This window comes from Malaclemys terrapin, chromosome 1 (assembly GCF_027887155.1).
Source record: "Malaclemys terrapin pileata isolate rMalTer1 chromosome 1, rMalTer1.hap1, whole genome shotgun sequence".
Lineage (NCBI taxonomy): Eukaryota > Metazoa > Chordata > Testudines > Emydidae > Malaclemys > Malaclemys terrapin.
In genome coordinates this window covers 326,967,367-326,994,399 of record NC_071505.1, presented here as the reverse complement: position 1 = coordinate 326,994,399, position 27,033 = coordinate 326,967,367, and the positions used below count along the sequence as shown (strand labels likewise).

At 42.0% G+C, this 27,033-nt stretch overlaps 1 protein-coding gene across 4 annotated transcripts in view; it reads left to right on the top strand.

Moving 5' to 3' along the window:
* The window catches only part of FAT3 (FAT atypical cadherin 3), a 572,988-nt gene that overhangs the window by 357,198 nt on the left and 188,757 nt on the right, over positions 1–27,033 (top strand). For all 4 annotated transcript variants that reach the window (XM_054015671.1, XM_054015669.1, XM_054015670.1 and 1 more), the window contains exon 4: positions 20,924–20,985. In XM_054015671.1, the coding sequence (XP_053871646.1) occupies positions 20,924–20,985 (62 nt within the window). The remainder of the gene's footprint in view (positions 1–20,923; positions 20,986–27,033) is intronic.

Here is a 27,033-nt window from a genome sequence, read left to right as displayed (position 1 = left end):
ACCCTATTTTAATGGGGTCGCCAAGGCTGGTGTTAGACTTGCTGGGGCTGAGGCCGAAGCCAAAGCCCGAGACCCAGTGCCCAGGGCTGAAGCCAAAGTCCGAGCCCCACTGCCCAGGGCTGAAGCCCTGGGAAGGGGGGACTAAAGTTACATGCCCCCTGCCTGCTTCAGCTCTTCTTCTCCCCCTCTCCCCCCACCCCCAGGCGACAGGGCTGGGGTGGGCTCAGGCTTCGTTCCCCCCTCCTGGGGTCATGTAGTAATTTTTGTTGTCAGAAGCAGGGGAGGGAAGAGGGGGTCACGGTGCAATGAAGTTTGAGAACTGCTGAATTAGTGGAGTCTCTACTTTCTTATTAGAGCTGGAGTTTTCTGTACAAGAACTTTGTTGTGGTTCCCATATAGATTTCCTTATAGCTTGCAGAGAAAGACTCATAGGTGCAAATCATTTCACTGTGCACTGAGGACTGTTCTTGATCACAGAAGGAAAGCAGGAGCTGGTTTGGTATGTTTGGGGATTATTTTAACCCTGGATTACTTTATTCTTCAAATTACATACCGTAAAATGCAGTGTTTCTACCAGTACTGGTTGACGAGTACACTGTCCAAGGTACTCTTGATATGGGTCCAAGCCTCTTTAAAAATGAGGCCAAGCATTTTGGCAGGTCCCTTTTGAATGGCAGAGCTCAAGTGCTGACAGTTTAGGCCTGGCTGAATGGGGCAGCCTCAGGAAGGTACTGATTAATGATGCAGACACAATCCTGAAAAGAAATGGTTGAGCTAAAGAGGGTGATGTCACCACTAGCAACAGATGGCAGACCTCTCCTCCTCTCTCTCTGGGTGTTGCTTAAGTGTTCAGTGTTTGTGAATCAAGAACAATAAGGCTACCACAGGGTTAACTGCCACTTTTATCAGTGCCTTTGTGTTGTCTTAGCCCTTTCATTAGAAACGTCATTGGCTGAATTGATTATTTTTTTGTTTTGCTGTCCAAAGGCAGTGTTCTCATAGAAAAGTGGTCACAAGCAACTTTTAGTTCTTGAGGTCTCATGCTAAAAGATACATAAGAGCATGTAAACTGTTTTTTCCTGCAAATGTGGCAAAACCAATTGAAAGTAGAGTTGTTTTACAGCAGTGTTTGATAATATGGCAAATTGTTATGGGTCAGTGGCTATTTCCATTGTAAGCCTCAGCTGCTTATGGTAGTTGAAAATGTCAGTGTTAATTACCATTAGGCTAAAATCCTGTCTGTACACACAAGTGGTACCACTTTAATGACACTGGTATACTTAAAGAGCTGCTTCCATTAAGGGTTGTCCTGGTATAACTATTTTTTTTTAATTACACACCTCATTGACCTACTGTAGTTATACTGGTACAAAATCTGTGTGTAGACTAGGCATGGAAACTTTCAGACTGAATGCTCACCTTTTTTTCTTTTTATCAGGCTTGTGTGTGTGTAAATGGAATTGTGTAAATAACTTACACTGTTTTGATTGAAGATATAGGGACCACTTCTGCCCTCTTCTCCCTCAACTCTAGCCCTATATGCTGCTCCAGTAGCATAAAAAAGTCACAAGGGGCCAGGGGTTGCACCGGGCCACTGAAAGGGCTTGGCATGTGGCGGATGCCGGAGGAGGGACAAGGTGGGGTGGCGATGGGAGTGGGGGGATGTGTAAGCTACTAAAGGAGAATCTGGGCTGCTCTGCAGCGCATAGGCAGATCCTGGGGCTGATCTGATTTATGCCAGAGGTCAGACTGACTGTAACAGCCCATAATGTAGAGGGATCTCAGGTTGCATACAGCCTCCTTGGTGTCTTCTTCTTTCTCCTAGGCTGCATCCTCTGTACTGTCCTCCTAGGAGTCACAGCCAGGTCTCCTAGGGTTCAGTTCTTCCCTCTGTTGATCCCATGATACCCATTGGCTTGCACTGGTGTGACTTCAGGGAAAATGTACTCCATTTACTGATACACCTCTACCTCAATATAACGCTGTCCTCAGGAGCCAAAAAATCTTACTGCGTTATAGGTGAAACCGCGTTATATCGAACTTGCTTTAATCCACCGGAGTGCGCAGCCTGCCCCCCTGGAGCACTGCTCTACTGCGTTATATCCAAATTCGTATTATATCGGGTCGCATTATAGCAGGGTAGAGGTGTATTACATAAGGTTTGTAGGTGGCTAACTGTTTCCCTTTTAAAAAATAAATCCATTTGATTTTTATTTGCCTTACTTGCTTTGACTGACAAAAATAATGGTTTGAGTTTTAAAATGTAATAATTGTTCAGACATAGAGTGGACTGGTGAACATTAATTGCTGTGCTAACTGTTCCACTGTTACCTTGCCTGTCTGTCATTCACCCGTGATTTGGTACCTTCGTCCTGCTAGTGGAACGGAGTTCCTTGCAAGATACACATCTGCAGCATCCCTCAATGCCTCCTCACTAATGAAACACAACAAAGGCTGTTCAGTGCAAGGTTGCTGGAATCACTGGCTGCGTGAGGAAGTACTTGAATATTGAGCTTTAACTGCCTTCTGCAAAGGGCTGATGAACGTTGACATATCAAATATCATAATGTATTAACATATCTTTTAGCTGTAGCTTTACAGTTCTGTTTTATGACCAGCTTTGTTTGATACTAAATGCACTGGCCCAGGGATAGTTTGAAATAGAAGTGTAGTGCAGGCATGGCATATTCAATGTGAGCCTTCACAAAAGGAAGTGTGTCTTCACACAAGGAAGTGTGTCTTCACACAATGCACCGCCAGCCTGTGGAACTTGTTGCCAGGGGATGTTGTGAAGGCCAGAACTATAACTGGGTTCAAAAAAGAATTAGATAAGTTCATGAAGGATGGGTCCATCAATGGCTATTAGTCAAGATGGTCAGGGATGCAACCCCATGCTCCGGGTGTCCCTAAACCTCTGACTGCCAGATGCTGGGACTGGATGACAGGGGACAGATCTCTCGATAATTGCCGTTCTGTTCATTCCCTCTGAAGGATCTGACATTGGCCACTGTTGAAAGACAAGATACTGGGTTGGATGAACCATTAGTGTGATCCAGTATGGCCATTTTTATGCTCTGAAGTTTAGAGGGCTGGACATAGCCTGAAGTGTATTATACAGAGATATGTAGCTATTGTGACCATCACTGTGGTATTTGGGCACCAACAAAATTACATAAAACTACAGTGTGCAGGGCTGCATTCCCTATCCTCTCACTCTATTATGATGCCATTATAGAGAGAGGGGGAAAACGTGTGTTTATTCAGAAAGTGGTAATATTTGTCGTCATCCTGATTTCTGCTGCATGAGGATTCCACAGCCATGGGCCAGCCCCCAAGAAATCCTTCTCCAGTGTGTTCCTGCATGACTCCCCCAGGGACCTAGTACTGCCAGCTCGAATGACTCCAGGGTGAATGCATTTTGCTATGATAGGGGATGTGAAACTTCAGCCTTAGAGAGGTTGACAGTATTTTTCTTCCTTTTAAAGCAGTTTAGTGTGATTATTTTAGCCTGTGCCATTTTCAGCATTTCTGGTGGTTTCACCACATTGTATACAGCCCTGTCACTCAGAATAGGTATAATCTGAACATGAAAGTCCTTTTGGATCCTAAAGGATCAATTGCTGGCCCGTCATGGAAATGGCCCTAAAATAGGCCCGTAGTACTGTGTCAGAAGGGATATATTGCTAGAAAAATGAATAACCTGTGTGGGTGAGAGGGTGTAATTGTCTGTCCAAGGGGTATATAGGCATCAACTTCTAGAGCACGCTCCCAAGGCACTGTTTTGGAGATGCATGTTGCATAAGGCCTGAGGAATTGTCACTCCAAAGGTTTTAAGGGAGCAGAAAGCGTCTCTTGTTCCCACAAATTTTGTCACTTCTCTGTGCTTAATTTTTAGCCCTCATTATCTGTGCATTTTCATTTTGAAAGAATGATGATCTTGTGTTTAAAGCACAAGCCTGGGAGTCTGAAGATATAGGATTTAATGCTGGTTCTGCCAGAGATATTCTGTGTCATTATCTCTGGGTCTGAGTTTTTTCCTTCTATAACATGGGGGAAATACGTGCCTCAGAAGGGGTGTTGAGGCTCGTTAACAATTATGAAGTTCTGTGTAATCTTTGGATGAGAGGTGCCATTCAAGTGAACAGAACTGATGTGCCTGTTTTTTTTTTATTCTTTCCTTTGTTAGAAGTGTCAATTGGAAAAGTGTAAAATCATTTATGAGTGGAATTTTATGTCCAAGTTTCTAAGAAGATATTGAAAACAATAAAGAACGTAAGTAATTTAAGTGTTGTTTTGAGTCCTATGTCTGAAGCGCTTTGTTCTTTTTGGTATGGGGGTTGAAAAAAATGTTTTAGTGATCCTTAAATCAACCCTTTGATGCTGTAAAACTGCCAGAAAGCAAAAACTTATTGCGGTGGCTAAAACTATAGACCCTTGTACTGGCTGACATGTTATACTTGTAGTTGGAAGCTACACACTTTGAAATGAATTGGACAGAGAGAAATCATTTCAGTCTTTAGATGTAGATAGTGACAGGAGCGGATATATTCTGTGCTCTTAGTTGAAGCATGTAATGTGCAAAGCAAGCTGCTGATATCACTGATTTATAATCGAGGATATTTGCCCTTTGCTAAGTAACGGGCTTGCAATCCCATTTTGCTGGAATATGTTCTTCCTATAAACTAACTTAAATCACATGGAACTTAAACTCATTTCTTACTCCCCGATCAAAACCTTCAGGCCTGAGCACCTCACAGAGAGGAACATTAGGCTCACATGTCTGTAATCTTGTTCCTTGTTCAAGATTTGTTCCTGATAACTTAAACTACTGGGAAAAAAAAACAAACCCACCACACAGACTGTAAAATGGAAAATTGGATCATTTTGACCACTGTGCAAAGCCTTTCATTACTAAGGGGGAGCAAAGCAAGCAGAAAAGAACTCCATGCATCCAAAAGCATGCACAAATCTTTCCGCTTGTTCCCAGGGCTCGAACAACAATGCTGCTATGAAAATAGCTTTGAGGAGGAAGAGCATGCTGGGTAATGAGATGCAAATGAGCTCACCAAGCATCCCACTTTCTCAGAATCATTGTATCCAGTAGCGCAATAAGAAGTATTCCAAATGAGTCTGAATACATTTTACACAGGCTAGTTATGCAACATGTGTTGTTGATGCTGCTTCTGAGCTTGCAGTAGACATGACAGTTGAAGGTGATGGCCATTTTTGCTACAAAGTCACCAGCAGCACCCGCCTAGACTAAAAACAGAGGAAGTTAGGACAGAGGTGGGGGAGAAAAGAGACAGATAATTGAGGAAGAGAAATAATTATACAGATAGAGAGAATGGGAGAAGGGATACTGGTGGAGTGGTAACTACAACCTGTAGAAATGCCATTTGCTTCTTGGGCTGGGAATACTGCAGTGCACACTGAGAGCGTGTCAGGTCTCAGCTGTGTGACTGAAAGAGCAGCATCCATGCTGGAGAGAACCATGTTCATCCCTCCTCCATGTGGAGGTGATCATCATAGGGTGAAGAAGTCAAAGGCTGGGGTAGGAGGATCTCAAACAAAAAAGAAGGGGAAAAGACTGAAATAGGGGTAGGGAAGAGAAATATATTTAGGCTCTGTAAAAGTGAGGGCTGAAAGTAATGGTGTGCTGGAGGAGAGACTATAAAGAAGAGGGAGAAGGATGGTTCCTTGCAGCTGTAACAACCCCCAGCAGCATTCCAGCCCAGCTTCTGGGCATTCCTGCTTCTGCCCTCACAGATAGCACTGCATTCAGCCAGGCTCCACTCCACAACCTGCCACCCCATGTTGTCTGTCTGTTTCAGTAGCAACTCATTGACTCCTGCTTATAGTTTTACAGTGGGTAGATTGTGCCAAACCAGCCTGATCTCTTTCTTTGAAAAGATAACTGATTTTCTAGACAAGGAAGAAGCAGTAGATGTATTCTACCTGGATTTCAGTAAAGTATGTGAGACAGTTGCATGTGGGAAAAGATTAGTTAAACTTGGAGAGCATGGGGCTTAATATGAAAATTGAAAGGTGGGTAAGAAACTGGTTAAGGGAAGACTACAATGGGTCATGCTGAAAGGAGAACTGTCAAGCTGAAGGGAGCTAACTAGTGCAATTCCTCAAGAATCAGTCTTGGGAACAATCTTATTTAAACACTTTCATGACCTTGGCACGTAAAGTGGGAGCATGCTAATAAAATTTGCAGATGACACAAAGTTGGGAGGTATTGCCAATAGAGGAGGACTGGAATATTACACAAGAAGCTTTGGATGATCTTGGAAACTGGAGTAATGCAAAAGGGATGAAATTTAATAGTGCAAAGTGCAAGGTCATACATTTAAGGACTAACAACAAGATTTTTTGCTATAAGCGGTAGACTTATAAGAACAGAAGAGGCGAGAGACCTAGACAGTGTTGAGATAATTGGGCCTATGAATTTACCTGAATTGTAAGCTCAACTGTAAAAAGTATGTAAAAGTTCATGAGATGTTACAGTATCCTATAATAAAAATGTTGATTGGAAAGGTACGAAAAGGAGGCAGAATAACTGAATTAATTTAAACAAAAAGGTCAAGTTTGTATGATTCAAGGACTGTGTTGACATTGTTAAAAACAGAAGATGTGGAGCTGGAAGGTAATGAGCCAAAATTGGTATGTCAGATATTAGGCCTAACTGGTGGACACAATAATGAGGAGATGGGCTATTCTATCCACCACTTCCTTTTTGGGTCCTTACTAGAAAGAATTTTGTGGTGAAAGTATCAAAGAACAAAAAGAGGAACATAACGAAAGAACGAACAGGCTACTGGGGTGAGCTTCACCATGGTAGCTCCCTTCCCCACCATCTTCCCAGGCCTTAATTGTCCTGATCCTGAGAAGGATCCTGACCAGATAGAGGGCTTCAGATCGCATTGCTACCCCCAGCAGCTCCAGCTGAATCCCAAACACCACCTGAGATGAAACAGGATTGGAGTGCAGCAGCAGCAGCAGCATCTCCAGCCCATCTCAACTAACAACTTCTCTTTCCCCCCAAAAAGGATGGGGGGGGGGAGGGGAAAAGTCCTTCAAAAAAACTCACTCCAGCTAAAGGGGAAAGGGACAACGGATGTTGTTAAAATTAAAGGTTTATTTAATACTTTAAATTTCAAATGCTTTAACTGATTTTCTTTCTTTTCTGTATCTTTAACAAAAATAAAAAATATTTTTAATGCTGTGTGTGCCATGATTGCAAGCAGCCGGAGGTCTCTGTATACCAAGCCTTTGTTTAACACGGTTTAATGTTGGACATTGACTGGGTTATGTTAATACCTTTAGCCCATATATTCCATCTAAATTAATATAACAGTGTATTGGTTGATCACATGATGACTATGAGCCGTCAGTGTGATGCAGCTGTGAAATAGGCTAATGTAATCCTAGGTGAGGTATTTCCAGTAGGGATAGGGTAGTCTTATTGCCATTGTACAAGGCACTGGTGAGACCTCATCTGGAATACTGTGTGCAATTCTGCTTCAAAAAGATTCATTCAAAGTGGAACAGGTACGGAGAAGGGCCACCTGGATGATCAGTGGAATGGGGAACCTGCCTTATGAGAGGTGACCTAAGGAGCTTGGCTTGTTTAGCCTAACAGAATGAAGACTGATGGGAGATCTGATTTCTCTGTACAAATACATCAGAGGGATAAACAACATGTAGGATGAGGAATTATTTAAGTGAAGGGACAATACTGGTACAAGAACAAATGGATATAAACTGGCAATCAGCAAGTTGAGGCTTCAAATTAAATGAAGGTTTCCAATTTTCAGAAGAATGAAATTCTGGAACAGCCTTCCAAGGGAGCGGTGGGGGTGAAAATACTAACTTGTTTCAGGACTGAGCTTGACAAGTTTATGGAGGGGATGGTATGATGAAGTTGCCTGCATCTGGCCCATTGGCGATTGCCATTAGCAAATATCTCCAATGGCTGGAGACAGGAAGGGGTCTGAGTTACTATAGCAAAGTCTTGCTCAGATGTTCCACATGCTCAGGAGCTCACTGATCACCATATTTGGGTTTAGGATAGAATTTTCCCCTAGGTCAGATTGGCAGAGAGCCTGGGAGACGGTGGGGTTTTGCCTTCCTCTGGCAGTGTGAGGCTCAGGTCTCTTGGTGGATTCTCTGTAACTTGAAGTCTTTAAATCAAGAGTTAAGGACTTCAGTCTCTCAGCCAGAGGTTATGGGCCTATTTCAGGAGTGGGTGGGTGAAGTTCTGTGGCCTGTAGAGTGCAAGAGGTTAGATTATATCAGGGGTTCCCAAACTCGGTTCACGGCTTGTTCAGGGTAAGCCCCTGGCGGGCCACGAGACACTTTGTTTACCTGAGCGTCCGCAGGAATGGCTGCTCGCAGCTCCCAGTGGCCACAGTTCACTGTTCCCAGCCAATGGGAGCTGCGGGAAGTGGTGGCCCAGCCCGCCCCACTTCCCGCAGCTCCCATGTCTATAAATCTGGTGCCACCAACTTATCCTAGAGCCTTCAGTCCCTATTACTATGCACCCTGTGTTATATTGGAGATCAGCTTAAATGATTTAGTGGTCCCTTCTGTAGGGGGCAAAGGGGCCTGGTGGGGATGTGCTTCAGCGAACTGCCCGTCTCTCTTGGAGTCTGCGACACTTCTTTGTGAGGGCCTCTTAATTTCCCTCTGTGTTGTTCACCCCCCTCCCGTAATATGTTGACCTATAAGGCACCCTGCAGGGCTCACTCATTTGGGTAGCTGTCTGGGGAGGCTGAGGCGGGGATTTTCATTTGGAGGGGGCGGAAACTGATTTTTGCAGGAGCTGAAATAGGGAAATGCTGGGTTTGAGGGAAAAGTCTGTTTGTTTACTGCTGTTGCTGCTCATGTTTTTATTATTATTATTATTTGTCAGGGCATCTGTAGTCTGGGATGTTTTTTATTTTTATGATGAAATCCATTTAAATAAATTTTTGTCATTGGGGTGGTTACCCTGCCAGACAAGTGAAAGTATAAAACCCTGGTAAGGAAAGGAATTTATTTCAGTAATTGAAGGAGTTGTTTTTTTTTCTTTCCCCCCAGCTATTTAACAATTAAACTTTGAGAACAATTAAGGTGAATTTCATTGGTGCTTTGCAGGACTATTAGGTAATAGTATCTAGCTCTCACGCAGTGCTTTTGCTTTATAGGTCTCAAGGCACTTTTCAAAGAAGAGCATTGTTATCCCCCTTTTAAAGTAGGGGAAACTGAGGCACAGAAACACAAAGTGACTAATGTAAGGTCACAGAGCAGGACAGTGGCAGCGCTGGGAAGGGAACTCAGGGCTCCCAGTGCAGTTCGTTAGCCACTTTGAGAATGGTAACAGATCTTAACAGTTCCAAGGTATTAATTAGGTCTGTTCCTGAGATGAATATGTCATGAAATAAGACCATAAATCTTGATGAGAGGCTTCATTCTGCATCTGGCTCAGGGAAGGTCACACTACAAAGCGTTTTTATTAGAGATGAAGATGAGATTTACCTGATCCTGATAATCTGCGGTCAGCAAAGGGTACTGCTAACATGGTGCTTTGGCAGTCCAGATAAACCTTGGCTTTGCTAGACAATTGCTTGTAATAAGCAATCAATCTCTTTATTCTGATCACAGTTGGGAGAAAAGGAAGGTGTTTACCCATTGTCAGGTATAATGCTCATTCATAATGTGGGTGGAAAAATGTAAAATCACTTTCCTTTAAAAGGTGACAAGAGAGTCTGGATTAGGAGGCACAAATGACAGCTCTGTTTGTTAGGGGATGAACTGTCCACTCCTCCCCTACAATTGATAAAAGAAAATTCCAAGGCTTCACCATGCGGTGACCTATGCATATGGGTTACAAAAGCACTGACTGAGGACTTAATCCCCCGTCCTTCTTATAGTGTCATAATATGCTAGAAATGAAGATCAAGCAATGATTGGTAATGCATTAAACAACAGAGTGGCATGTGGGTTATTTGCACACCCTCTTACTACTGAGAGCAGCACCACCTCCCCTGTCCTCTCTTTCATGTTGTACAAGTTTCCTTTTTTCTAAAGGGTGAAACCGACTGGCATAAATTATAACCATAGGCTAGCTAGGCTCACTTGATTTAGACATTAGCAGGCCTTTGTGCATAGAAAAATTAAAGGAAATTGCATAATGATCATGTGTATTGGATACCAAACTAGCCAAGAGTTAGATATATTTATAGCTACTTCTACAAGTACTAATTAGATGCTAATTACAACCAGAATGGAATGCTGTAATTTCTCATTGAAAATGAAAGAGTGACCTAGGGAGTTGTTAAAATCTGCACAGAGGCATCGTATTAACAATTAGTTGTGTAGGAGGCACTGAATTTTTTTCTGAAGGGAAAACACAAAGGAGACAAATGTTTTTATTTTAATTTATTTATTCATTTATCTTTAAATGAGGAACTTGTAAAACCTTTAACCTGCGGATCACTGTGGGGAAGCATTCCTATGACCTTGCGTCCTCTGAGACAGCCCTCCCACTATCTTGGTTAATTGTTCAGTCCTTCCATGGCATTGAAGCTATCATAGACTCCTCAGGGCTACTGAATACTGTAACACCTTATTGAATTTCATCCTATTTACTTCAGACCATTTCTCCAGTTTGTCCAGATCATTTTGAATTTTAATCCTATCCCGTAAAGCACTTGCAACCCCTCCCAGCTTGGTATCGTCCGCAAACTTTGTAAGTGTACTCTCTATACCATTATCTAAATCATTGATGAAGATATGGAACAGAACTGGACCCAGAACCGTTATGCCCTTCCAGCATGACTGTGAACCACTGATAACTACTCTCTGGGAATGATTTTCCAAACAGTTATGCACCCGCCTTATAGTAGCTCCATTTAGGTTGTATTTCCCCAGTTTGTTTCTGAGAAGGTCATGTGAGACAGTATCAAAAGCCTTGTTAGTGTCCATCCTCTCACTTTGCCTCCCTTACTGTGTTTACCTTCACTTTATTTTGTCAAGTCCAGAATTTTGATTATCATCTCTTTAATGTAGGAATCCGCCTTTTTGTCTGTTAAATTAAGCAGCTATCTCCCAGGAAATGTATCAGGGACAAGTAAGTGAAAGGAAAAGGTGCAATTTCAACTGTTTGGGGGTTTTGTTGTTGTTTTTTAATATAACCACATGTTAAAAAGAAAATGTTAATGTTTTAAAAGCGGTACCATTTATGTTTCGCTTATTTCAGAGAGAGAGGTCATTTCATTCTCATTGTCATCTCAACAAAACCAGTAATGCAGTAATCTTTAAAGTAATTACACAGTCTTCCTAATTTTTTTTTCAATATAATATCATTCATTTAGGATCAGAATACATTCGCTTAAATTAGAGGTTTACATGTGTAATTATATAAAATGATATGTTTGTTTACATCTCCAAGTCAAATTTAAATTATATTCTATAATTTATCTTTGATATGCAATTTCACTATGTCAATCGCTAATTTATTATGCTAGATGAATGTCCTGTTTGAGTGTTTAAAATGCCTCTTGCTCACTGTGGATAATAGAGTTGCCCTGATTATTGCTAACCATTTCTGCACTTCCACTATCATGGATACTGGACAATTTTATACTCCAGCATGCACTATTGAAAAACATAATGTATTCTAGTGACCCTCCTTGATCAACCTAGGCTTGCAGGTTTAATTCTGTACCATCAGGGGAAAACAAGGATGTTTACAGTTGATGGCTGTACTTCTGAACAGAAGTATCCTGTCTCTTTATGCCATTTCCTGCATACAGCTCATGAATGAAAGTTCTGTGTTGACTTGTGAGTATAATTGCTGTGTACTTGGGTCTTCTAGAAGGCCCATCATCTCCTTTTCAGGAATGAGTTTCTGATCATTTGAGTTAATTGGCAATATTTATTACCTGTCCTTTGACTTCTTCAGTCAGAAGCACTTTTCCTGGGAGCACAAGCATTAGTTTCTTCTTCTATTTCATTGTTGGGCTGAAATCTCCATACCTGTGCCAGATATTTTCAGTTGCTTGTCCCACCTTTTAGGAATCAGTGCCCAATAGGAGCTGACTTACAGGCATTGGTTCCTGCCTATTAAAATCACCTTACCTAGAATTATTAAGAACACCCTCCGAACACTTTTTTATAAAGTGAATTTTTCACTGATGAAGCAGTCTCTTATCTTTCCCACTAGATGGATTATGTTAGACAATTCCATGAATGGCTAAATCCACAGCAGCTTTTGTTGTAGATGCTAAGCTAGGATACGTGGGTTAGTTCGTTTAGCCTTAAATGACCAAAGAGATTTGAACATCTCACATTTAGGGGGCAGGTTAAAATAAAGGGTTTCCTGGGGTACAGGATATACTTTGTGGTCTCCCTGAAACTCAAGTTTCATTGATGGTTGAGATTCCAGTATGGAAGCCTTCTACTACCTTTGATTCTCTCTTCTTCAGTTCAGAGCTTGGATCCTAGTCTAGTGTTCATGTTTGGTTCTACCTTAAAGAAGCTGGAGGCAGAATCCTCATATCCTGTGAAGAGGAATTAGACTTTTGATCAACCTGAGACCAGGTTCCACAAATTGAGGCTCTCCTCAGGACTTTGGGGGTTTAGGTAGAGAAAGATAAATGTTTCAATATCCTGTGAGGGACCTTTGGATGCGGTTTTCCTTGTTAGGATCTACAGGCCTCCACCAGTGATGGTGAAATTTCTAAGACTGAGACCGAGCATAGGATTATCAAAAGTGCCTAAGTGATTTAGAAGCACAAGTTCCATTGGAAGTCTAGGCGTTTTTAGAAATCTCACTCTCAGTCAAGCGAGTTCAAGCAATTTTGAAAAAAGATGGCCTGACATTCTTCTTTGAACAAGAGGACCAAGTGTATGTATTTGAGAGGCTATGGGGAAAGCAAGAAACTGGTTTTCTGCTAGGAAACCGTATACATACAGGTTCTAGGAAGGATACCTGAACTTTTCCAGAACACCCGTCTATTGAGGAAAGAACAAATAGTGGTGCGCTAGAGTGTGGGTTCTGTATCAAAACTATTAAAAAAGCTATATACTCTCTCAAAGAGAAGGAATCATTGTCATTGTATTTTATGGCACACAGGAAATAAGTCTCTCAGAATGTGGTCAGTTATTAACAAATTTAAAGCTTCCTTGATTACTCCCCTTTAAGGTAAGATCTGTTTTAGAGAAGGAATGTCCAGTTCTTAAGTTTCTAGTAGAGGACCAACTGCTTCCTTACATCTGGGAAAGCTTCCTATGTAGAAGGGCCAGTCTTCTTTTAGCTGAGGAACACTTCTGCAGCAAGAAATCTGATTGTCTAGGCCAACTAGGAATTAGTGTCAGATCACTCAAACTATTTCTGTTCTGGTCGATCAGGATCCTACCCCAGATACAGATCAATATGAACATTGGAGCCTATGTTGTCCATTTCCTCTTGCTCTCAAACTATGGGTCAGCTTCGCTATTTTGTTTAGGCAAAGACCCATTTGGCATCTGACTGCTGGGACCTGGACATAGTTTTCAAAGGCTACCCTCTGGAAGTTGCTTTGATAACCTGGTGGGTTTTCTTCTTACTGTCTCTTTGTTCATTGCAGCGCTTGAGAGCAGCAGTTAAAAATCTGGGAATAAGCATCTGTGACAAGGAAGGTGGAAAAACTTCTTAATGTGGAGAAGCTCCCTAGTTTTATATTCTGGGTACCATCTCTAAGTCGATATATTTGGAGGCCAGGATGAATATCTTAGTGAGAGGAAAGTTTTCCCCTGAAACCAGGATATAGCAAAGCTTCGGGCTGAGATCTCAACTATAATCTATATAGTATCAGTCCATGTAGCTTTGCCATACAGGCTTTACGATTCATGGCAAATTGTGTCTGGCCTTGTCAATTGCTGCTCAGCTTGAATAAGGTTATCAGAATCTAACCCTACAGTTAGAATCAAAATAATTTCATTTCATTGGAAAAAGCTACTGAGCTCTCCCTGGATTAGTATTAGTATTAGACCTATGAGGGAAACTCAAATATTCTGTGTGAAAGAATATTTGCGGCAAACTAATGCCTTGGTACCTAAGATCCACTAAATGAATATTTCTCAGAAGTCAAATATATGTAAGGATGATATGTATTGATTTTTACATACAGGAAGAAAAGCCTGGCTGAAGATAGTCATATGATGAGTCTACAGGTTTGTTTACTTCCTCATAGGGTATTAACCAGTCAGACTGTGTATGTAAATAATTGATAGCAGTGGAGAATATTCCAAATATTTCTAATGCAGACATTTAGAATGATACATATTAAATAAGATTATGAAAAACTGATTAACCTAACGGTTTGTCTTGTTAACTCAAGGTATAACTCGAGTGTTGCCCCTAACCCACACTCCTGTTCGCACACAAAAATGTCTAGTTTGAGTTAACTGTTGCTTTAAACTCAAGGTAGCCAGCACATTAGGAGGGAAGCTGGAGCTAGTAATGCAATGGGTATGCAGCAGTTTAAATTAGAACTTTTTAGCTGCTAATCCAATAACTCACTGTGTGTAGCTGAGTGTTGTTTGGCAGCATGGTTTTAAAATTCCTTAAAAGGGTCTGGTAGGTTTGATTAGGGGAATTACCTTAGAAGGAGCATTAGCAATCAGGGTACATTGGACCAGGGGCCGTCTCTACTTCTAGGCTCCGAGAGCAGAGGTATCATCTTGAGTTTTGTAAAGCAGCTACCAACACATTTTGGAAGGTGTGTTCTGCCGGCTGCCATAATGATAAGCAGGACCTATGCAGATCATTTGTGTTGCTGTTGGACTACTGCTCGTAAATGTCCATATGCCCAGGCTGATGGAGGAGGAGGATGGAAATAAGTAATTTCATCCCTTGCAGTTTGGTTTCTCAAATTCTATTATGCCAGTCTGCATGTCCCTTTGTTGTTTTGCTCTTTGTTTTGCTTTGGTAGTACTGGAGTTGGGATCCAGTTTCACCTGGTTTGCAATTGCATGAGACATTACATGTAGGAGGAGCAATTCTCACAAATCCTGCATATCCTGTTCCCTTGCTGTTTAAGAAGGCATAGAAATACTGACCTATACAATATGGATGTTAACAACTTAGGGACAGCTGGGCTTTCCGAGGGTGCAAGTCAGGGCTGTATGTGCCCAGCACAGTGTAGCCTGTCTGTTCTTGATGATACTTTTTAGGACCTTTATTTAATTCCTATGCCCATTAAATATGGGATTCTGGGATCACATCTTTGAAGAGTACAGTTGTAGCATTATTTCCTCATTTGTTTATTTGTCATCCTCCATTTTAATCAACATCAATTCCATCTTAGACTTAAAAGGGTAGATTCAGTGTTCGTGAAAAGTCACGTGTTAGCTTCTCCTTTTACCTGTCTGCTTTTACTCAAGATACTCTCTCAGCCTGCATATCAGACCTACATTCCTTGTCAAGTTAACCATATAAGCTGCCAAAAAACATGAGCTTTGTGTTAGCGTAACAAATGTCCTATAAAAGAAGTTTACATTTCCAGTACTGTACATGGTAAACTATCTGAAAGGTTGGCAAAACTGGCAGAACTTAATTTTGATTTGCAGCTTTGGTAGGAGTTAAATGACATTTTATGTATTCAAAGAAAGTACAACTTGCATATACAAATAAAATAATGGATGCTGAGATTGGACAGGGACTTATCAGATTTTTGCCTAAAAATGACTTTTGATGCAATTTATTAAAAAATACAACTTTTTTTCTTGTTACACAAAAAGTAGTGATTTACAGTGGGTTTTTCATATACTCATGATTGAAGATAAACAGACCAAAAATTAAAAAAATAAAATCCTCTCAGACAAATCCTTAGCTTGTGTAAATTGATGTGACTCCTTTGACTTCAGTGGAGCTACACTGATTTACACTAGCTGAGAACTAGCTTTCTGTTTTGATACCTAAATGGCATCAGGCCCATAATGCAAATAAGTACTTTTGGGTATTTCCCCAGATACGAATAAAAAGCTGCATAAACACATGATTAAACATCCAAGCAAAACTACTGTTTTAAAAAAATTAAATCACAAAGGAATCATTTTAAGTCAAAAATAAACTTATTTTTTTGCATATCACACAAATACCCATGATGACACAAATCAGCAATACTAAAAAGCTAAACACAAAGGCTAACAGTTTTTGGCACTGTCTGGCTTGCTTATTTTATTAATAATTATTTCATGTCCATATTTTACCATTGCATAGAGTGCTAGCCTCATTGTTGAACTCATAACTGTTCCTATGCTTACGTGTTCGCTACAGTATATATACGTTAACACCAAAGGTTAGTGAACTGGTCCAAAGAGGGTTTGTTGTCCGGTGGCTAGAACAGCAGACATGGAGTCAGGAGTTCAGAGTTCTGTTCCTGGTGGGGTCACTTATTCACTCTGTGACCTAAGGTGAGTCGCTTCTCTGTGTCTCAGCTTCTCTGTCTGTAACATGAGGATGATAATAATTGTTTATCCTGCAGAGGATGCTTATAAATTGCTTTGAGATCCATGGATGAAAGGCTCTGTAAAAGTGCAAATTAAGACTAGTCTAATTAGTTCTGGACCCAGAACTTGACCTGGGTCTAATCTGTTGTGAAGTTCACAAAAGTTTAGCTGACTCCCCACTTCCAGTGCTTGGCTGGGAGCAGATGTGCTAGAAGGTCAGTTGACAGGATGGTTTGAATGGAAGCAGGAAATCTCACAGCATTATCCATGCTCGTGTACAGCCAAGACTCTGGACCGAGCCCCTGAAGCTGGCTGGCCCAACAGACTTCTATGATTACAAAGCCCTCCCCATGCCCGAGGACGGGACCGTCTCCCTGTTTGGTGTCCGGTGGGGGTGGCGGGGAGATAACTCCTCTTGACATCTGAATGTCAGGAGCAGCAAGTATCCTCCCTTACTACTGCCTGACAGCCAGGGAGAGACTGACTGAACAATTCCCAGCTGGCAGCTCAGGAATGGGGCTGCCCTTCAGACAGAGCAGCAAATTATCTTCTCCTCTGGATGGGGGGCATGGCAGTCATCCTAAACCCTCCAGCCCCACCAGCTATCAATAAATAAAGCACTACCGTCACATCTACCACTGGCCTCCTGGGTGACATTGGTCAAGTTCCCTCAGTTTCCCCACCTTTCAAGTGAGGATGATACTCACTGAGACGTTGTGCAGATGGATTGGTTAATGTGTGTACAATGCTTGAAAGATTTAAAATGTTCTGCTGAGTACTATTACTTTCACTTATTTGTTACATTAATAAACTTGGCGAAGGGAAAAAATGTTACACCACCATTGGCTGAATTCTGCTCTGACTAAAACCCATGAAATTCAGCTGAAGGCACTCGTGGGGGCTGATGTAATTGGCCCAACATCAACAGCCTTTATAGGGAACATTTATAGCCATCTCTGTGTAAGATGATTATTTGATTGAAGAGTGTATACTAAGTATTGTTCAGTGTGGGGTCTAAGGGCTGCTCTTCTCTTCCGCGTAGCCATTTCTTTGAAATTATATGAACCATTTTAGGGACTTGCTATGTGTTTGTATTTATTATTATATCATTAATCATGTTTATTACAGTAGTGCCTAAGCACCAGCCAAGAATGGAATCCCACTGTGCTAGGCACTGAACAAACACACAGACAGTGCCTGCTCTGAAGAACACATAGCAGAATGGGAGACAGATGTATTGGGGGCCTCTGGTTAGAACTGTAATACCAATGTCTGTTGCTTAAAAAAATCCCAACAGACTTACAAAAGCACATGTGTGAGAATTGATCATAGTGACCGTCCCTTTTGCCTGTCCAATGGCAGGTGCCAGGGTGTTCTACCAACTGGAAGGTTTAGTTTGAACAATCCATTGTGAACCTTTCATTTCAAAAGGAGAGTAAGATGTGCTCTCTCTGTGGGGTAGAAATCATATCTAGGGTTGCGAGGCAGCCAGTTTTCGACCAGAATGCCCAGTCAAAAAGGGATCCTTGTAGCTCCGGGCAACGGTGCAGCAAGGCTAAGGCAGGCTCTCTGCCTGGTCTGGCTACATGCGGCTCCCAGAAGTGGCCAGCATGTCCGGCTCCTAGGCACAGGGATTGCCACAGGGGCTTCGCATGCTGCCCCTACCCTGAGTGCCAGCTCCGCAGCTCCCATTGGCCAGGAACAGCAGCCAATGGGAGCTGTGGCAGTGGCGCCTGTGGGCAGGCAGCGCTCAGAGCCCCCTGGTCACTCTGTCTAGGAGCATGCTGCAGCTTCCGGGAGCCTTGCGGAGCCAGGGCAGGCAGGGAGCCTGCCATAGACCCGCTGCACCGCAGACTGGGAGCCGCCTGAGGTAAGTGTCGCCCAGGCGGAGCCTGCACCCCAACCCCCTGCCCCAGGTCGGAACCCCCTCTGGCATCCTAACTCCCTCCCAGAGTCCACACCCAACCACCTGTCCTAGCCTTTAGCCCCTTCCTGTACCCCAAATCTCTCATCCCCGGCCCAACCCCAGAGCCCACACCCCCAGCTGGAGCCCGCACCCCCCTCCCACAGTCTGAACCCCTTGGCCCCAGCCTGGAGCCCCCTCCTACACCCCCAAACCCCTCATTTTTGACCCCATCCCAGAGCCTGTACCCCCAGCCAGAACCCTCACCCCCTCCTGCACCCAACCCCCTGCCTCAGCCTGGTGAAAGTGAGTGAGGGTGAGGGAGAGCGAGCGATGGAGTGAGTGGGGGGCGGGGCCTCGTAGAAGGGGTGGGGCCTCAAAAGTGGCGAGGCAGGGGACAGCGTAAGGGTGTTCGGGTTCATACGATTAGAAATTTGGCAACCCTAATCATATCACTCACTGTAATGACTGGCCATGCATGCAAAACCGTTTGGGAAGGTATAGGGTGCATTTGACTATCTGACCTTCAGTGCATACTCTTTGTGCATGTACATTTCTGGCTTAAGAAGAAGTTGGGTACCATTTATAAATAGTGCCTTAGCAAAAAGAGAGTGGGAGGGCATATAAAGAGATGTCATATCTTCAGCAATAGTGATAGCTCTATTGATACATGCCCTTGCTGAGCACAGGTGTCTGTAGTGGTGTCTAAATGCCACAAAAGGGCTTAATGAGTTCTACTTTAAAATCTTGTTGATACTGAAATATTTTCTTAAATACAGTAAACGCCCGTTCCGTTAGTAGCACTGTATCAGTGCCCTTTTGCTATGTTGCTCCTAAGCAACCGTTGCTGTTATTAGGGAGTGTTGATAAGTCACAGTAGGGAACATGTTCCCAGGGGAAATGTTGCTTGTAAGGGGCGGTTGCTCTTACAAGGTGTTTCTGAAAACAAGCATCTGTTGTAGTGACTTCTTCCTTGTGTTCATATATGATGATCTGCATTCACACAGAATACAGAGTTGTATGCATGGCACAAACCTGTCATCCACTGTGATGCCTTCCTAAACCCACACAATTGCAGTCATCTTACAGCCCAAAGAACAAAATTATAACCATCTGAGATCGAAAAGGCCTGCTGCATTTTTCTTTTCCATCCTTTGCTAGCACAGGATTATTCTCAATAACAACAGTATACAAATTGTTCTGATGCTTTGTCAAGTCTAGTCTGGTTTCTATCACTTTCTCTTGGGAGTCTGTTTTTCAGTCCAATAGGTCTCACTGTTAGTCTGAAATATCAGGAAACACTTCCCTTTGTTAATTTAATCCCATTACTCCTAGTTATAACCCCTATTTTACTGGTGAGTGAAGTGATTCCTCCTAAGTAGAAAGTGACAGTGTGTAAAGTGCTTTAGAGTGCTTTGAGATTAAAGGCACAATATAACTGTAGGATATAACAATTATTATTATTCTGAACAAAATCATGGTCATCATAAGGGTAAATCTTCTCATTAAATAAGTAAGACTTTTAGCTCAGGCATGGGACATTACTGCCTCTGTTTTTCTAGCAAATGTGAAGGATGAATTCTTGCAAAGTATATGGTACATTGGCATGGTCTTCAATAAAATATATACCTCTGGGATTCTGGTTTCTTAACACTAGTCAGAATCTACCTCCGAGACAGCACACAATGTATCCTGCTATTCAAAGAACACTTTGTGTGAGGTAGAAGTGGAACCTTTTAATTGCTACTGAGGAAAAATAAAAGCTAAAATTGTTTTTAACAACACAGTAAAGTCTGTGAGAGTATCTCATATTTTCTTTGCTAAGTCTAAATCCTGCATGAGGTTATTAGTGTATAGAAGAGCATTGTTTAAAGTAAAGATGTCTTGATCTTTTTAATGTAAAAAGTTATTTTGTTTAAAAGCTCTTTATACATGGAACAAAATGATGACGTAGTACAAAACCGTCAGTGCACAAGAGCTGGAAATCATTATGCATACAAGTAGCTATTACAGAAATAACCTTCGTTGTCAAATATAACAAAAAAAGAGAGATCAAAAACGTATCAGAAAGTTAAATAACAGAAGACAGATCTTTGGCACAGAAGTAATCGGCATCCCATTAATTGTTCAAGAACTCTAAAATCTTTAATGAGGTACATACTGTAAGATTTCACTCATATGCAAATATTAATTAAAATTGCTAATTACAAGACAGCTAGTGATTCTTTACTGAGATGTTTTAATTTACCATACTAACTACAGTGTATTAACTATATAAACACAATCGTAACCCGTTTTTAGTTTTTAATATTGTATTCTTTTTTCCCCTTACAGATTCATTTTCAGGGAAACACTGACTGTGGTGATGTCAGAGAGACATCAAGAAAACTAGGCATGATACTGTTCCAAATCATTTCCTCCCCACCACCACCACTACTTTTGGAGAATTCAGCAGATGAACTTGTTTCTTATGGTCAGTGGAGAGACTTATGTTGCTCCAGCAGATATTGACAATCAAATGTTCTCCTTTTTCCACAGGTCTGATTACTACTACATCAAGAAAATTGGATCGAGAGCAGCAGGCAGAGCATTTTCTCGAGGTAAACTCGGATGGGGAATACGTATTAAAGGGGTACCTCCGTCTTCAAATCTTACCAATTTCGAATAATGAGTTTAAAGCTTGTTTCTGGTATTACACCTGTTGTCTAATTTTCCATGCTAATTTTCAGTAAAACCATTCTTTCTCACTATTTCTAAGACAATGTTTTGCCCTCTCCTGTTGCTGTCACAAAGAGGGGAACCCGACTAACTATACAGGGAAAATAATTCAGTCGACAATTCACAAAATGCTTTCAAACACATGAACAAACTGTAGAAATAGATGTTCATTTTTTCTCTAATCTCTGTTGGTTATAGCAATGTTTTGTTACTTGTAACAATAAGTTAAAATATTTCAGAGAAGCATGTCATATTTCAGTCGTCTGTGTCCCTTTAATGAATTTCTAATGCAGTTTGGAAGGCACTGATTCTGCAAAGACTTCTGCACATGGATAACTTTGCACCCTGTGATTAGTGCTATATGGCAGCGTTTCTCAAACTAGGGTCCGCGGACCACTAGGGGTCTGCAATGGAATTCCAGGGGGTCTGCTGGCCCCACCGATCAACTCCTCCCTCTCCCTTCCTCAACTCCTCCCCCTCCCTCTATCTCCCGGAGGCTACTAAAGCCAAACCGGAAGATTTTAGGCCGGTAAAAGGCCAGTGGCGCAGTGGGGCTAAGGCAGGCACTCTGCCTGCCTTGGACCTGCGCCACTCCTGGAAGCGGCCGGCACATCCCTGGGGTGGAGGGTGGGGGGCAAGGACAGGTCTCCGTGTGCTGTTATTGCCCCGAGCGCCGACTCCACAGCTCCCATTGGCCAGGAATTGGCCTCACCCCAACCCCCTGCCTCAGCCCAGAGCCCGCACCCCATACTCCCTCCTGCAGCCAAACTCCCACCCAGGGCCCGCACCCCCTCCTGCACCCAAACCCCCTGCCCCCAGCCTGGTGAAAGTGAGTGAGGGTGGGGGAGAGTGAGCGATGGAGGAAGGGGGGATGGAGTGAGCAGGGGGTGGGAAGAGGTGGGGCAAGGGTGGGGCCTTGGGGGAAGGGATGGAGTGGAGGCAGGGCCTGGTGCTGAGTGGGAGGGTTCGGGGTCCCTGAAATATTTTAAATCAAAATGGGGGTCCTCGGGTTGTTAAAGTTTGAAAACTGCTGGTACATGGGATTGTTCCCATTGTGCAATTAAACATGTTAAAGTTTTTGAAGGATTGAGGCCTAAGATTGCATCTTGAATCTATATGCAAAGCCCTATAATGTGAGTGGAAGTGAACTCTGGTTTTGCTCACTTTGGCTGGATCATCAGGATGAATCATTTTTGAAATTTCAAATTTAAACCTATCAACTACAGTTTCCAAGTAAGAAATTACTCTTTGCAGTGGAAGATTTATGTCAACTCTCTCTCCATAGTATGTGTCCTCTCATCCGAATAACTATCTGTAATATGTGTAACTCTCACAAAACTGTACCTGTGTATTGCCAGGTCCAATACGTGATTTCTACCTCGTCGCTCTAAAAACCATGTGATAAAATGTTTCCATCTTTTTCCATATACGGGGCTTGATTCTGATCTCACTCTAATTTACAGGGACGTAACTCCCCTGCATATACTGAAATTACTCCTGATTCACATTGGTGCAAGTGGAAAACGAGGGCTACAGTGTAAGATCATCCAATAGACACAGCCATCCATATAATATGATTTCAGAAACTCTTCTCATAGCAGTGTTAGCTAAAGAATATGTGGACATATTAAGCACCTTTACAGGATCAGAGTGTTTTTTTGTTACAATCACTATTTGGCACAAGAATGTAGTAATCTCTGGTTTCAGATATTCCTCCCCCTGGTTAGTACTGCTTGAGGAAAATCCTGAGCACTTGGCTTAGTACAGAGCAACAAGAGAGGAGGGTTAATTTCTTATCTGACCTGCTAACTTTTTTTCCTCTATATGTTTCTGTACCATCCCAGATATCCCAGGCTATAAATAAATGAGGAGGAATAAAGGGATTCTTTTTCTCCTTTAAGGGATTTCTTCAGTTGGAAAGTTAGCTAAGTAATTCTTTATTCCGATAACTGGAGATTTTTCAGCTTTTACTGCTAGGGAAGATAGCCAGCTGAAGTGAACTTGGCATAGATTTTGGAATATATATATTAATGAGAAACTTGGGTCTGAGACAAGATGGGTGAGGTAATATCTTTTATTGGACAAATTGGGTCTGGACTGTAAGTCTTTTCTGCATCTGTGTTTTCTCAGGGGATTTGAATGAACCACACCAGATGCCAATTTTCTAAAGGATTCACCCCTTAAAAAGGGAAGCGTTATACATCTTTAATGGTGGGGGCAGAGGGGAACTCTCTCGTATTATTTATAAAACTCAGGCTTTAGCCCGCTGGGCTGGATGCTTTCCTCAGATTTTTGTCCAGTTTGAAAGATATTGATTGGCCTACAAGTTTTTGAAGGGTGCATACGTAAAGGAATGAGATGAAGTGTTTAGGGTGATCCAGGAGGTTTAGAATTGGGATTAATAGGATGAAACTGAGCACAGAAAAGTGTAGGCAATCGGGGAAGTAGAAATGTGAACAGCAAGGTCTGGAATAGCCTCTTGAAGAGAGTGGAAGGAGCCCTGTTGCTTGAGACTTTTAAAACTAAACTGGGCCAAAATTTACTGCAGGGAATAGAATTGTGCATTGACAAGGAGATGAACTAGCTGACCTAGCCGGTCTTTTCATTTGCTAATTAAAAGTTAACATTTGCCATTTCTACAGCATACTTGGAGGCAAGTTCAGCATGACAAAAACAAATAGGCTGTTGATGGTTCAGAACTGAGCTGTCTAAGGTGGGCACGTTTTTATGACATACTTGAAACATTTTGTGAAATGTTTGACTCTCAATGTGTTTAATTAACCTCCTAGGGAGTCCTTAATTGCCAAGATTACCATGGTCTCCCAATAGTACGATTATTACCCTTCCGGCTTTGTTTCATACCCTCTCTCCAATAAAAGAGTATAAAAAAAGAGTAAAACTGGCTCCCTCTGAAAGGATCTTATTAGAGCTTGACCCAGCAACCTCTGTTTCCGCTTGCATGGTGCATATATGAGGCATTGATGGACCTTTCCTGGTTAGAACGCCTTTTAATTATTTTTTAAATAGTCAGGCCCTTTTCTCAACTTGAATTTGATTGAGGCATTGTTCCCAGACAACACAGTACGTACAGAGCAAATTCCATTGGTGAAAGGTCTGTCTCCGCCCCATTCACAATAGTTGTTAACGAAACAAGGCAAAATGAGATTGTGGGGGCTGATGGTTATGATACTTTGCAGTGTTATAGCACATTTTCATTCATAGCTCTCCAAGCACTTCACACTGGTGCTTTACAGGCAGAGCAAATAGGGCACAAAGTGGTCAAGTAACTTGCCCAAGGTCACAGAGTAAACTAGTGGAGACCCTGTTCTCCTGATTCCAGTACCCATGCTTATTCCACTTTGCCACAGCTGCCCAGTATAAACCAACCTTCTGTTAATCTAGGTACTTATATGTCCCCTGATTCACACCATAGTTGTGTGCCTCACAATATTTCATGAATCGATCTTCACAATTCCTTGTAGGATAGGGGACTGTTTACCATGACCCCCATTTTACAGAGGGGGATTTGAAGCACAAAGACAAAGTGACTTGTCCCAAGTTACACAGAGTCTGTGGTAGCATCAGGAATTGAACTCAGATCTCCTGAACCCCCATCTAGTGTCTTCGTCTCAGAATATGCCTTTTCGTAGTTATCTGTTTTCTAGTGTCTCTCTTTTTATAATGAACGCCCACGGCTGTAGTTAAAGGATTCTGCACAAGTCAAAGAATACATACAAAGGAAGACATTAACTTTCAGAACCTACTTATGTGATAGGCTTTACTCTTCCTGAATTCTTATCTAGATTCCTGACTAAAAGATTCAAATTGTTTGGGGGTGGGGGGTGGGGGGGATTGGAGGTGTTTGTTTATTTCTTTGAAAAAGGCACCTTTTAAATCTGCTATGAAAAGTATGTTATCCCTTTTTTTAAAAAAAAGGTTTGATTTCTTTGACATTTGTAAAATCATGTAATAATTCTAGGGTTTAGGACATTATTACATGGTTACTGTCTAGTAGCATTTTTTTCATGACAGATGTAATTTGGTCTCAGTGGATCACATAGTGCATGGTTTCTCACTTTACTGTATACTTACTAGTGGGATGGTTCTAGTTTAAATTAGGGGGAAATTATCAACTTGTTACATTACTTTCTAACATACAACAACCCAAATGCAGTTTTCTCAGATTATTCTGCAGAATATCTTAAATGGATCCATGCTTTAATTGTTAAACTGATGAAAGGAATGAAATTGTGGTAGTTATCTGCTTGCTAAGCAAGTGAATTAAAATAAATACCTATTTCAAATGAGCTGTGACTTACAATTTGCAGAGAATCTACCTTTATTCCCCTGTAATAACTGGACATTGCAGCATTTATATTTCATCTTTCTCAGCTGCTCCTTCCTGCCTTCATCCAATTTCCCTCCTCTGTCCCAGATTTGTGTCTCTGTTGTTTTCTAATATTTCCTGGTTTTTGGAGTCTTGTCTTATTTTTTTCTTGCATAGTTCTTACTCGCCAAAGATGTAAAAGCTAACAGTGGGCAGCATTATTGGAATGTTAGCTCTGGAAAGAGAGTGAAAAGTTTAGGTCTGCCTTTTGCAGCAACTGTAGTGACAGCTGTCTGAGATACAGAGGCTGAAAGTAAACCATTTCATGAAGGATCTACAACCTTGTTCTTTGTCAGCTTACTCTGAGACACCAGGAATATAAATAATTCCCGTTCTGCTCTGCTGTGTACATGTGCAGCTTGATGGGAGCGAATTGTTTAATCCAAGTTACAGCTCATTGACTTGCACATTCGTTCTGTAAAATAGATCTGAGTATATGTTCTCAATTTCAGTGGTTTCAGAATGAGCTGTTGCAAATGTTGGTTCAAGCCATCCTGGGCAGGCATCTGTAAAATTTACATGCTCCTGATGAGTTTCGTTAGCTAGGACGCTCTTGCACTGCAAGCCCTGTATTTAACAAGGGGATTAGCCTTTTGTATAGAGAAGATTCGGGTTTTAGTGTACAATTCTCAACAGAGGCTCCAAAACCTGAGAACAGCATGATTTGAAAGTTCATAAAAGATGTAGTAAAATGTTGCTTCCTCCTTTTACCTCACTAGTAATATAGGGTACAATTTCAAAAGCGTCTAAGTACCTTAGTCAATTTTGAAAATGGGACATGTGCCCTAAGTGTTTAGAAGCCTATCTACACTGCAAAGAAAACCCCATGACACCAAGTCTCATAGCCTGGATCAACTGACTCAGACTCACAGGACTTGGGCTGTGGGGCTAAAAACAGCAGCGTAGATCTTCCTGCTTGGAGTAGCGCTCAAGCCACAAGACCCTTCCCCCTCGCCAGGTTTCAGAGCCCAGGATCCAGCCTGAGCAGGTATACCTACACTGCCGTTTTTAGCCCCACTGCCCGAGCCCTTCAAGCCTGAGTCAATTGACCCAGACTCCTAGATACAGCGCTGTGGATTTTTCTTTGCAGTGTGGACATAATTTTCAAAAGTGCCTAAAAGTTACTCATAGTCTTTCCATGTTTAAATTCTTGACAAGGGACTCTGTAGTGAGGGATAGCTCAGTGGTTTGAGCGTTGGCCTGCTAAACCCAGGGTTGTGAGTTCAATCCTTGAGGGGGCCACTTAGGGATCTGGGGCAAAATCAGTACTTGGTCCTGCTAGTGAAGGCAGGGGGCTGGACATGATGACCTATCAAGGTCCCTTCCAGTTCTAGGAGATGGGATATCTCCATTATTATTTTATTTTTTTTACCATATTCTGTAGTTCTTCTTTAACTAAATGATTGATCAAAAGGTAGTTTCAGTAGAGTCTCCATAAAGAACAAAAAATAGCTGCTAATAGTCATTGTAGATAAGCATGGGTGAAATGTTAACTATCTTAAAAGTTTAACTATAACTTAATGGTTTTTAAGAAGCAGTTATG